General features: G+C 38.8%; 2 protein-coding genes across 2 annotated transcripts; both read right to left on the bottom strand.

The window, feature by feature from the left end:
- Positions 1–3106: 3106 nt before the first annotated feature.
- Positions 3107–3686, bottom strand: LOC113288836 (auxin-responsive protein SAUR21-like). The gene has a single exon (XM_026537958.1). It carries the CDS (start codon positions 3576–3578, stop codon positions 3279–3281), a length of 300 nt encoding a protein of 99 aa, XP_026393743.1. The 5' UTR covers positions 3579–3686; the 3' UTR covers positions 3107–3278.
- A 2166-nt stretch (positions 3687–5852) lies between these two features.
- LOC113288835 (auxin-responsive protein SAUR23-like) lies at positions 5853–6450 on the bottom strand. The gene has a single exon (XM_026537957.1). The coding sequence runs from the start codon at positions 6332–6334 to the stop codon at positions 6032–6034; it is 303 nt and encodes a 100-aa protein (XP_026393742.1). The 5' UTR covers positions 6335–6450; the 3' UTR covers positions 5853–6031.
- Between the last annotated feature and the right edge of the window lie 7507 nt (positions 6451–13957).

Here is a 13957-nt window from a genome sequence, read left to right as displayed (position 1 = left end):
GCAAACACCTTTTCAACCATTCTCTGATATGTCGCACCAACATTTTTTAACCCAAACGACATTTTAGTGTAACAATATAATCCTCTGGGTGTGAAGAAAGTTGTATGTTCTTGATCTTCTTCAACTAAAGGAATCTGATTGTAACCTTTATATCCATCCAATAATGAAACCCTATCATTTCCTGATGCTGATTCTACCATTTGTGGGATATCCGGTAACGGGAAGCTGTCTTTCGGGCATGCTTTATTTAGATCAGTGGAATCTATACAAATCCTTATTCCTTTGTTCTTTTTTGGCACGACCACCATATTTTCTATCCACTCCGGGTATTTTGCTAGCCTTATGTTCCCTGCTTGTTACATTTTTTGCAATTCTATTTTTATTTGTTGATGATATATTGTTGCTATCTTTCTTATTCTTTGTTTGAATGGTTTTGCGTTCTTCTTAATATTCAATCTATGACATGCGACAGACGGATCTATTCCTGGCATTTCTTCCATTTTCCACGCGAAAACATCATTATATTCTCATAAAATGTTTATTTTTCTTTTTCCTTCTTCTTTTCCCATCTTAGTTCCAACTTTTAATATTTTTAGTTCTTCTTTGTACCAACATTTATTTCTTTTGTTGGTTCTGCCGCGGTGAAATTTGGCTTTGGATCTCCCATTGGTGTTGGCTCTTTTATCTCTCGAATTGGTTCACCTTCGTCATCTGGTATTTCGCTTGGAATTCCTTTTCCCTCTTTCGCTCTGATCATGTATATGCGAAATTCTTCTTCTTTCTTTAATTCTTTTGCCCTTTTCCAACGATCTTTTCTTTTCTTCGGACGACATTCATAACTCTTTACATCCACTTCATTACAATGTTTCGCATCTGAAACATCTCCTTTAATCTCACCTATTCCACTTGGAATTGGAAACCTTATACATTGATGTAATGTTGGCGCTGCAGCTTTTATCGCGTGCACCCACGGTCTTCCTAGTAATATTCTCAGTACAATCTATCCCTTTGGTTTTGTAAGTGTTTTATTGAATCCGTGTATATTATAAGTTGGATGCGTCATTTCTTCATCTTTGTATCCCCTTGCTTTGAATGTGCGATAAAATAAAATATCAACTGCACTACCTGTATCTACCAATGTTCTATTAATCGCCCATTCCTCAGATTTTTTTTATTTGCCCTACAATGTTCTTTTCGTTCAGCCGTTAATGTAAACACCAATGGATCTATACGCTGCAGATTTTCTTCTGAAATTTCGTCTGCTGCAAACGTTATCTCCATTTCTTTCTCATTCTTTTAGCGGAGATTCTTTCTCCACCGTCTCTACTTTCTTTCCTTCGTGATCTCGTTTATGAATTCTTCCTGTTATTCTCCTTTGAAAGTCCATATCGGAGATTATTTCTTTGGTTATGTAATTACATTGTATATATCTTCCTCTACCTTGTATTTTCATAATCCGTGAATTCCCCGTAAATATTATTATTTTTCTTCCTTTCTAAATCTAACAGTTTGGATATCAATTTCAAAATAAAATCACCACCAGGATTTATCACTCCGAGTTGTTTTCTAGCGCCAAATGTAGTTGCAGGAAATCCTACAACCACACAAATATGAAGATCCTTTGATAAATGTAGTTGCAGGAAATCCTACAACCACACAAATATGAAGATCCTTTGATAATCAATCGATCCCAAAGTAAATCATTTCTTTATTTATCAAAATCATAACAATGAATTACAACATAATAGAGATTCTAAGTTTTCTCTCCCTCTCTACAATCTTTCTCTCTCTTAATTTCTTAACCAAGGATCCTAATAAGAACTCTCCTTCTCACAAGTCCAATCTACCCTTTATATAGGGTATTACATAGTGGATGACAGCTAAGATATCCCCTTATTTCGGAATGACCGTGCGCTATTATCGCGCACTTATACCCAATGTAGTTAATATCGGATATCGGTTCATCTCGGCCGGGACCGATACACTGGTACGATTTTATATCGGGGATATTATCGTTGAAATATCGGTATAATATACGTTCCAGATTTAGAGACTATAATTTTATATTAAACATTTTCTCCACACATTTTCGGATAAGATATAATAGATAACATCAATTTTATCAAAAATACAAAAGAGTAACTTTAGTAACTTGCTTCGAGAGCTACATGCACCTCTACTACCGCCTGGAAGACTTTCTTCGCCAAAATTACCCTTAAACTTTATAGAAAACGACCAATACCGTCTCATATCGGGAAATGTAGGAAAATTTCGTGTCGACCGATACGGCCGATATTATCGGGCGAATATCGTATCCCCGATATCCTTCTTATCGTATCGTTCTGGGCCGATATCCGAAATATCCCCGATATATCGGCCGATACGGCCGATATTGACTACATTGCTTATACCTGCCTATATCGCAGATCTTCCATACTTCGCACAAATCCTCACATTTTACTCGTGATTATGCTGACTTCATCTGATACGTCATCTTGACTTAACTGTGCCCGATCATATTCGCTCTCATTATATCTTCTTTTCTTCGCATAACTTGTACGTGCGACACTTTATTCCTACAAAGTTAGTCGGACAGCAAAAAATCGGGTTTAAATCCATAAAGGTTCTGTCTCGGTGGTTTACGTACACTTCACAATTTCACGTTTCTAGATTCTACGCTCATTCTACAATCTAGAAACGCTCAAAACTCTCTTATTCAAAGAAATTGGAGTAGCTGGGTGAAAGAATTCCGTTGGTATTGCTAGCCACACATTTCCAGATTTCCTCGTGATTTATGATCTCAGCTTATCATTCTCCCCGCAAGGTCCTAAAAATATATGTGCTGATTTTGCCTGAAAAAAATCAGAGAGATTCGTTCAAATTTATGCCAGTCACGGTTACCTACGTAACAAAGACCTGACAAGTGAACTTTCCCAAGTTTTCTGTTACTTTCTGACACCCAAAGTTTTTTAATGTGATTATTAGGTCATCAATTTGGGAAGAAACTTATACAGAACAATTTAGTGGCAAAATAACAGAAGCTGAATTTCCATTGTGATTTCCTCCCAACACAATTGATTAAAATTATGCAAAACAATAAAAGAAATTATCGAAAGAGAGAATTTTGTATTAATTGGTACTTCCAATGGGAGAGAGTCTTTCAATTTTACTCTTCCCAAGAAAAAAAGTAGTATGTTACATGGGTAGGAATTCAATCCTCAGCTAAAAAAATGTCTACAGTTAAGCTATTGAAACTATTATCTGATTAATCCAAGTCCTCAAGAAGAATTCAATTGAGAAGTCAGATCAATGAAAGCGTCTTCCTTGCAAGGTATTGTGAGTCTTCCCATTGGATGATCGAACCCAAACTCTTCTTCTGCACAACTTAGCAAGTTCTGGAACGAAGGATGGTTCAAGTAAGATAGAGGAACAATAAACCTCTTCTTCTCGGTTTCTCCAACGTAAACGGCGCAATGTCCTTTAGGAACTGTTGATGAAGATTGAGATAACTGGTTTTTAAGAGAGTGTAGTTTGAGAATTTGTTTTGATTGCGAGACCATTAAACGCATAAGACCCATTTTTGCAGAGAGATTAATGATTAACAATGAGATGTGAAGATTTTGCTTGTGATGAGTGCTGAAAGATGTAATAGAAGAATTTGAAGATGGATATAATTGCTTGGAGTTTGTGGGTATTTATAGAAGTTTGCTGGATTGTCGACCTTTCAAAGGGACTTTGAGGTTTAGAAGTAAAGAAGAGCCATGCAGCAGCAATCTGGTAAAGATTTTGGGACCTACATGATATATGCTTGCACTGTTGCACATGGCTTTGCTCATAGAATCCAACTTCAAATCAAATCCCTCTCACTGGTCGACCCAACTTGTGTCTAGTGGTGGTACCAATTTTCCTTCACCCACACAATTTAGCATGAAATCTCTCTCGTTCTGTCTGCAGCTCCACTTGGCGGATATAAAGTCACCTTCCTATCAAAACATTAATCTTTCTTGTGGACCGCGAGAGTCATCCTACGCGTAAAGAAACGAAAGGAAAAACAAAGCCATGTGAAGGTGTACCACGGTACAAGTACAAACAAAGGAGCTGAGATGAGCTATAAGGCCGGGTAAGGGGTATACATCTCTAAACAAAGATGATAAATGCATGTATCTTACCAACTTGACATGATTAATTATCTTATTAGTACAATCTATTTAGTGAAAAAATGACACAAGGGACCATCGGGAAACCAACTTGTCGATCGACATTGATCAGTTGTTTCTTTGTATGAATGAGTTAATTACAAAATCAAACTATCAAAGCTCGAATCTTATCACGAAATTTCTTGGTTTTGCGTGACCTACAGGTCGAAATCCTTTTACTCTAAATAGGTTGTTGGCGATATCAAGGTAGATAAGGTATACGGATTAGTTGTTTAGACATTTATGTGCGCAAATCCGTTCGACCAAAATTCATGGTTTCAGTTTAAGTCCGTACCTAAGTGTTAAAACCCTACAGTAACTGGATAAGAGTACATCTAAAACCCTGCAGTAAGTAACTGGATAAGAGTACATCTTTAAAGGTACTATTTAAAGGACAATCTGGTTTAGCTAGCTTTTCTGTAGAAAACCTAGCCAACTTAATATGGAAAAAATTGAACCAACTGGTAGAACCCGAATTCTTCCTCAGTTTACGTAAAAAGTCTTGAAACAAAGGACGCTTCAACTAAGAATTTTGGAACAATAAATCGCTTATTTTGATTCATCTCTCCCACGGAAGTGTGCTCTCGGGAGTCGGATATCCATTGCGGTGTCAACCCGGGATACAAGTTTATGCTACCTTGGAACTGTTTTTCTCCTCATCACTTGCTTGGCATGCACAACCATTTCAGGAAATCGAATATCCAATCTTCTAATGAACTCTTAAATTTTGAGATTTGACATGTGACTTGATGACTGAGTGTTGAGTGACTGTAATGAAAGGTGTTGGAATATTTCTAAGTTTTCCTCTCCATATATATATAGAAGTTTCGTTTTGTTGCATGGGAGTGAGAATCAATGATTAGGTGACCTACTAAGGATAGCATGATTGTGTATAGTTACCAAGGATAGTTATAACTTGGGAGATGAGCTGAGCTGCACATAGTACAGAGTCAAAAGTTGGGATAACAGAACAGAACATATGGTGTGGGAACCACAAAACAGATAAATAAATAAAAAATCCGATTTGGCCCATTGTTTTCTTCATAATTTGGCCAATGAGATTCAATGAATAGATATAAATAATTGTGTTTAAAAGTTAAGAAAAGCCAATGTTTTTTTTTTCTGTCTGAGCTGATGCTATTTTCTAGAACTGTTACAAAAGACTTGTGTTTTTTCTTTTGTTGTTTAGGGTTTTATTCATTGAATTGAATGTTTCTTGATCATTGTGATGGTGTAGTAGCTAGCTAGCTATTAGTAATACAGTTGACAGTAGCCATATCTGGATGATGTAGCCCAACTATATATTCCACTAGGAATATGCTTTTTCATGGACAAATTCGTGGCTGTTGTTTAAATTGCAAAGCCAGGCTACTGAGTATGGTGAGGACCTAACTTGAGATTGCTAAACCAAGGACCTTACAAACATCAATATTTGGCAACCTGAATATGAATGGTTAATTCACGGTGTGTAGGTATTTATAGACTTCTTTGGGAGTATCAAATAGTTGTTTGTCCTTTCAAATGGGTTTTGGGTATTGAAAGAAATGCTGTAATCGGGCAACTTTCAGGACCTACTTGTTTGTTGATCACATGGCTTTGCTCATGTAATTAAACGTAAACCTCCCGCTCAGCGGTTTAGCAGCCCAAAAGATGGAATTATCGAAATGAGAAAATTTTGTAATAATCCGTACTTTCAATTGGAGAGTATATCAATTAAACTCTTCCCAAGAATAAAAGTAGTATGTTAACATGAGTCAGAGTACAACCCTTTGCTAAAAGAAAAAAAAATGTCTACAGTTAAGCTATTGAAACTACCAACTGATTAATCTAAGTCCTCAAAAAGAATTCAGTTGAGAAGTCAGATCAATGAAAGCATCTTCGTTGCAAGGAATTGTAAGTCCTCCCATTGGATGATCGAACCCAAACTCTTCTTCTGCACAACTTAACAAGTTTTGGAATGAAGGATGGTTCAAGTAAGATAGAGGAACAATAAACCTCTTCTTCTCGGTTTCTCCAACGTAAACAGCACAATGTCCTTTAGGAACTACCGGCGATGATTGAGATAACTGGTTTCTAAGAGATTGTTGTAGTTTGAGAATTTGCTTTGATTGTGAGACCATTGAACGCATAAGACCCATTTTTGCAAAGAGACTAATGATTAACAAGAGATGTAAAAGTTTTTTTTTTTGCTTTTGATGAGTGCTGAAAGATGTAATTGAAGAATTTGAAGATGGATATGGTTGCTTGGAGCTTGTGGGTATTTATAGAAGTTTGTTGGATTGTCGACCTTTCAAATGGACTTTGAGGTTTAGAAGCAAAGAAGAGTCATATGCAGCAGCAATCTGGTAAAGTTGTGGGACCTACATGATTTATGCTCGCACTATTGCACATGGCTTTGCTCACGGAATTTAACTTCAAATCAAATCTTCCTCTCAGTGTCTGCAACCCAACTTGTGTCTAGTGGTGGTACCATTTTTCCTTCACCCACACAATTTAGCATGAAATCTTTTTCTCTGGTTCTCACTCTGTCTGCAGCTCAACTTACGGATATAAAGTCACTTTCTTTTCAATATTTTTTTTTCTTTCTGGACTTGTAAAGAGAGACAAAAGCATGTGAAGGTGTACCGGTACAAGTACAAACAAAGAAGCTGAGATGAGGTTAAGGCCGGCTAAGGGTATACATCTCAAACAAAGATGATAAATGCATGTATCTTACCAACTTGGCATGATTAATTATCTTATTAGTACAATCTATTTAGTGAAAAAATGACACAAGGGACCATCGGAAACCAACTGGTCGATTTGACATAACTAGATTTTTTTTCTTCCTATTTATATATAAATGAGTTATTTATGAAATCAGAGCTCCAATCATGAAAGTTTCTTAGTATAATTGGGTTATGGGAGGCATTGAGGTAGGATCCTTTTGCCCAGGTTTTCTTACTCTAAATAGGTTGTTGCTGTCATCAAGGTAGGCGATACGGATTGGTTCGACATTTATATTTGCCTGACACGGCTCCCCCTAAGTGGAAGGAATTGCTTTCATTTGTTTAGACATTTATGTGTATGAGCAAATCTGTTCGAGCAAAATTCATGGTTGCAGTTTAAGCCGGTAAAGTGTTATAACCCTACAACAACTGGATAACAGTACATCTTCTAAGGTACCATTTAAAGGACAAAATCTGGTTTAGCTAGCTTTTCTGTAAAAAGCCTAGCTAACTCGTATGGAAAAAAATCTACAATTTGTAACCATCTCTTCAACTGGCATTTCCAGGCCATAACACGAGAAGTCAGCTAGCAGAAACATCACAAACATCCGAACTTGGAACTTTTTTTTCTCCCCATAACTTGCTTGGCATGTAAAAACATTTCAGGAAACCGAATACCCATCTTCTTATGAACTGTTAAATTTTGTGATTTGATAAGTGACTGTTGAGAAAGTGTTGAGTGAGTGTCATGAAAGGTGTTGGAATATTTCTAATTTTCCTCTCCATATATAGAAGTTCCATTTTATGCATGGGGGGTGAGAACCAATGATTAGATGATCTACTATTGTATAGCTAAATGCACGGGGAGTAGTTAACTTGGGAGATGAGCTGAGCTGCAGATAGTACAGAGTCAAGTTGAGATAACAGAACATATGGTGTGGGAACCACAAAACAGAAAATAGAAAAAATCTGATTTGACCCATTGTTTTCTTCATGAATTAGCCAATAAGATTCAATGAATTGATATAAATAATTGTGTCTAAATGTTAAGAAAAGCCTACGTTTTTTTTCCTACGTTTTTTTTTCTGTATGATGGCATTTGTGAGAACTGTTTATGTTTTTTCTTTTGTTGTTTAGGGTTTTATTCATTGAATTGGATGTTTCTTGATCATTGTGATTGTGTAGTAGCTAGCTAGCTAGTAATACAGTTGACAGTAGCTAGCCATATCTGAATAATGTAGCCCAACCATATATTCCACTAGTAGCTATATATATATATATATTCCAAATTCCAATCCAATCAACTATCCCTCTTTCCAAAAACATTTACATGCTATTATCTACTCATAAACTCTATCAGGGTTCCCCACAATAATATCAAGCCACTATCTCAACTCTCCTTATATACTGTCGATAAGGCCATAGTTTTCCTGTAGTTTGCACCTGAGATGCATGTACTGACTTTCCTTATGATAAGATAAACAAGACGGAGATGGACAAAGTTAAGAGACAATTCGGGAAACTTGGAGTGAGGGGTTGTTAATTATGATAAAAAAAAAATCTATGTATCCACAAGTAGCTCGTCTTAGGGTAAGACCCTTCTAATCCCACATTCTTGGTCGGGCCTGTATGGAGATAATGAAATATAGTTGACTCATTTAGGATAATGATTTTTAATTGTGTTTATCTCCTTCTACAGGGAATCTACATTGGTCTACGACCGAAACAAAGTGGTTTGGATAGTCAAATTTGTTCACACTATGTTAAGGTCCTACGGTGCACCCCATATTACACCTAACTTGTATGTGCAAATGGAGGCAACCAAGCTGTAAGTCTGTCAAATACATCTTAATTTGGGTTCAACTTGTATACGTTTTCTTCTGAGCCAAAGACGTCAGTCTCTTTGTATGCCTAACTCAAAATAATGGATAATATATATATATATATGGATCTTCAAAGTATAAACATAGTGGAGACATGTTCGATCAAATCAAGGACAAACGCATTAGTATTAAGACCCTACTCTTTAGTGCAAGTGGTAGAAAAGATCGCATTATAGTACTGTAACACGTAATGGTACTGTTTTTTGTAAGGTGGTAAGCACCGAATTAGGTTGTGTCATTTGATTCCACAATCCAATATCATTGGGTCCTATAGATAAATTGAGAGGAAATCAAATTCATTAACCAGTCGAATAAAATCGATATGAACTTTTATCTATAATCTTCAATTACTCCACACTCTTGTCCCATATTGACTTCCATACTAGAAAACTAAGGAAGGGGCAATCATGACATTTAAACTTTGATACAAAACCACTGTTCTAGCACACGTTTAAGCATTTCACCATTTAGTTGAGAAAGAACTTAGCAAGTCTGGTCAGCATTAAGATCATGTCTAATCATGTTCACAACCTAAACAGTAGGAAGGAACGTACGATCTTATCTTTCAAATTGGGTCTAATTATGAACACTGTCGAGTGTACTGTGTACGTATATGATCCATAAAAATTCTTGGCTGTGGCTCACTATATTATTATGCATGCATGCATGGACTCGAATGTACGTGTATACATTTTACTCTACCAGTACTGGTAAAACCATTTTACATTCTCTCTTCTTAATAAGCCTTCTCGTTCGACCAAAAAAAAAAAAACTTGAATATATGAATAAATTCCATTAAAATTCTTGGCTGTGGCTCACTATATTATGCATGCATGGACATTTGAAAAAATAAATATCGGAAATGAATGCACATTTGAAAATTACAAGCACCTAACTGCACATAGCTTTTCCCCAGGACCACGCGAAAGACTATAATGAAAAACCCAGTTCGTGCCCACAATTCCAAAACCAAAGTTAGTCGGACTGCAAGAAATCGTACTGTTTATGTGGATACAAAATACCGCACATCAATCAAGTATGTGAAATGATGATCATCAAGACCGAGCGAAGACAACCGCATATAGCGTATCCAGAATGACCACTGCAAAATATCAAGAATTATCTAATGAATTTATCTATTTTACAAAAAGCGGAACTAGGAGAGGAATTATTAATATATTTGGCAAGAACACCGCGTGCATTAAGTGTTGTCTTGTTACGTTTGGATCAAGGAGTAGAAAAGCCAATATACTACATAAGCAAAACATACAATGTCGTAGAGAAAAATTACTCAAAGACTAAAAAGCTAATTCTAGCACTGGTCTATGCAACACAGAAACTTCGTATTTATTTTCAAGCCCACAAGATTAACGTATTAACAAAAGTACCAATTGAGTCTGTAATGAAAAACTCAAAAACATCAGGAAGAATCGAAAGACGAAATGCACAAGTAGGGCACTTTGACATCAAGTATGAAATATTATCTTCACCAAAATCGCAAGTTATTGCAGATTTCTTGGCAGAATTTTCATTGGAAGAAGATGAACATGTTGAAGAAATGATGGATGTGGATGAAGAACATGGGAATCCTAAAGATTTATTGACAGATCATAATTTTAACAGATGGGAGATACTGGTGGATGGATCATCAAATGTAGAAGGCAATGGAATTGGAATAGTTTTTATTTCACCAGTAGGAGCAAGAATGCTTACTCATTCAGGTTGAAGTTCGCATCAACAAATAACGAAACTGAATATGAAGAGGTGATATACGCGTTACAATTGGAAATTGAAATGAAGTTAGAAGATGCGCGAATAACTAGTGACTCACAATTGGTTATCCGGAAAATAGAAGGGACATATAGCACAAATGAAACATCTTTACAGAAATACAAGAAACTTGTCGCATAACTATCAGCACAAATTCCAAAAATAAGTTGGAGATACATATCAAGGAAAGATAATCGATTAGCAGAGGCATTTGATTTTATTCCGACTATGATGCTGGATCCAAATGCAAGGTGTATAAAGATACAAACGCTCTTTTCGCCCTCTATCAAGAAGGAAGAAGAGGAAGACCATATGTAATGATAGTAGAAAACGCAAAAGAAGAGCAAGCGAACATAGACGTAGATTGGAGAACCTAACTCCATTCATACTTAGATAAAGGAGAGATCCCAAGAAACAGGTTAGAGGCACACAAGTTAAAGAGTAGAGTGACAAATTATGAACTAAGAAATGGTGTACTCTATCGAAAATCATTCCTGGGGCCATCCCTTAGATGTTTAACGCGAAAATAAGGAATGGAAATCTTGAAAGCATTACACTATGGAGATGCAGGAAACCATAGTGGAGGAAGGTATTTATCATACAGAACAAAGATACAAGGGTATTACTGGACCTACATGCATGAAGATGTGAAAGAAGTATCAAGATGGTGCGAGGAATGTTAACGTCATGGAAAAAAGATACACGCACCTGGAGCGACGTTAAACTCATCAACAAGTGTGTGACCATTTGGAAAGTGGGGCTTAGACATTGTGGGTCCATTTATACCAGGAACAGGGCAAAGGAGATACTTAATAGTAGCAACAGATTACTTTACAAAATGGGAAGAAATGAAAGCGGTGCAACATATTCGAGACAAAGATGTGTTCACGTTCATATTTGAGAATATCATCTGCATATTTGGAATCCCTGCGTAATTAGTTTTGATAATATAAAGCAATTTGAAGGAGAAAACATAGAAATGTTGCTGTTTGAGGGTGAAAACGATTTCTGCTGATTTTGGTAATTTCGGGTGTGTGGGTGAGAAATGAGTTTAAACCCTAAACAATGTACTGCAAGGGGGTACTTTAGAATCGAGAGATCAATCTGTACAAATCCGGCCTAAACCAAGAAATGGCCATTCCAGACTTGCTTCGGTCACAAAGTGAAGGAAAAGGGTTGGTTTTGGGGACGGAAGCGAAGAGAGTGTTGAGACCATAATAGTTGATTCTAGAAGAGTAGTTGTTTAACGACTTGTATCAGAAAGTGGGAAGCTAACAGATGGAAAACTAGCAAATATTTTCTGAGTGTTGTATCCTCCTGACCTGAACTTGTTATTCGGTGGAAATAAGTAAAACATATTTATACAAGTCGAAGTGAAACGTACTCTGGTCTTGTAAGATATGGAAAACGGATGATTAAATGGGAGGAGGTGGTAACCGGTAACGCTTGGAGTTGATGTTCCATAAAAGAAGGCATTTCACCATTACTCCCTATATTTACTAACCGCCTCATCATTATGACACTGTCTTATAACGGTCATAGTGTACGCCGCACGTCGTAAACTGCCAAACCAATACTCAATGAGCATCCCCCAGTTTGTGACATGTGTTGATGTCTCGAGTGTTTTCGTGGAAAACATGTAGCATGTTGTTGTTTGGAAAGTTGAGCTTGGGAGACTTGCCGGCTCGGTGGTGACCTTCGACGGTCCAGATTTTGCATCTTGAGAGGAAGGGTAGCCATTGATTATTGCACCCCTTCATTTGGTAGCCAGTGGCATGAAAGCATGGCCGGTACGGCTTTAATATGGCCTGGTTTAGGCGCGTCCAAAAGTTAGGGTTTTGGCTTGGTTTGGGCGCGACCAAACTAGGGCTTGGCGTCGGGCCAAAGGTTTCCATGCGTTAGCTGGTACCCTTGGACGGCTAAGATCTGCATCTTAGATGGAAAAGTGGTCGTTGATCTTCGCAAGATTTTTTTTTGGTAGCCGCATAGGGAAGGTCGCCATGGTACGGCGCAACAAGGTGGTTGGCATGCCATTGGCACATGTGGCATGGCTGGCATGCCTTGGTGCGGTTTGGACGTGGCCAAAACAAAGGTTTTGGCGTTGGGCCAAAGGTTACCATGTGTTGGTTGGAGACCTTGGAAGGCTAAGATTTGCATCTTAGATGGAAGGATGGTCGTTGATCATCGCCAGCCTTTGTTTTGGTAACCGCATAGGGAAGGTCGGCATGGTATGGCGCAGCAAGGTGTCTCGCATGCCATTGGCACATGTGGCATGACCGACATGCCTTGGCACGGTTTGGGCGTGACCAAAACTAGGGTTTTGGGCCAAAGGTTACCATTCGTTGGTTGGCGACCTTGGACGGCTAATATTTGCATCTTAGATGAAAGGATGTTCGTTCATCATCGCAAGCCTTTGTTTTGGTTACCGCATAGGGAAAGTCGGCATGGTATGGCGCGGCAAGGTGGCTGGCATGCCATTGGCACATGTGGCATGGCCGGCATGCCTTGGCGCGGTTTGGGCGTGACCAAAACTAGGGTTTTGGCGTTGGGCCAAAGGTTACCATGTGTTGGTTGGTGACCTTGGACGGCTCAGATTTGCATCTAAGATGGAAGGATGGTCGTTGATTGTCGCATGCCTTCGTTTTGGTAGCCGCATAGGGAAAGCCTGCATGGTATGGCGCAACAAGGTGGTTAGCATGCCATTGGCACATGTGGTGCGGCTGGCATGGTTGGCATGCCTTGGCGCGGAGGTGCGGCTGGCATGGCATGCCATTGGCGAAGTGGTGCATCTGGCATAGTTGGCATGCCTTAGTGCGGAGGTGCGGCTGGCATGATTGGCATGCCTTGGCGCGGAAGTGCGGATGGCATGTCATTGGCGCAGTGGTGCGGCTGGCATGGTATGGCTTAGGCGCGGCAAGGTGGATGGCGCGGCATGCCATTGGCACATGTGGCATGGTCGGAACGCATTGGCGTGGTTTAGGCGCGGCCAAACTAGGGTTTTGGCGCTGGACCAAAGGTTACCATGCGTTGGTTGGTGACCTTGGACGGCTGAGATTTACATCTAAGATGGAAGGGTGGTCGTTGATTGTCGTAGGCCTTCGTTTTGGCAGCCGTGAAGGGAAGACCAGCATGGTATGGCGCGACAAGGTGGTTGGCATGCCATTGGCACATGTGGCATGGCCAGCATGCCTTGGCGCGGTTTAGGCGTGACCAAAACTAGGGTTTTAGCGTTGGGCCAAAGGTTACCACGTGTTGGTTGGTGACCTTGGACAGCTGAGATTTGCCTCTAAGATGGAATGATGGCAGTTGATTGTCGCACGCCTTCGTTTTGGCAGCCGTGAAGGGAAGGCCGGCATGGCATGGCTTAGGCGCGACAAGGTGGATGGCGCGGCATGCCATT

Source organism: Papaver somniferum, chromosome 6 (genome assembly GCF_003573695.1).
Source record: "Papaver somniferum cultivar HN1 chromosome 6, ASM357369v1, whole genome shotgun sequence".
NCBI classification, from domain to species: Eukaryota; Viridiplantae; Streptophyta; class Magnoliopsida; order Ranunculales; family Papaveraceae; genus Papaver; species Papaver somniferum.
Note: the sequence above shows the minus strand (reverse complement) of the source record. Positions and strands in the feature narration are given on the sequence as shown.

What these genes read in the sequence shown, in the direction of transcription:
- LOC113288836 (XM_026537958.1), bottom strand. Translation starts at nt 3,578, where the DNA reads ATGGGTCTTATGCGTTTAATGGTCTCGCAATCAAAACAAATTCTCAAA.
- LOC113288835 (XM_026537957.1), bottom strand. Translation starts at nt 6,334, where the DNA reads ATGGGTCTTATGCGTTCAATGGTCTCACAATCAAAGCAAATTCTCAAA.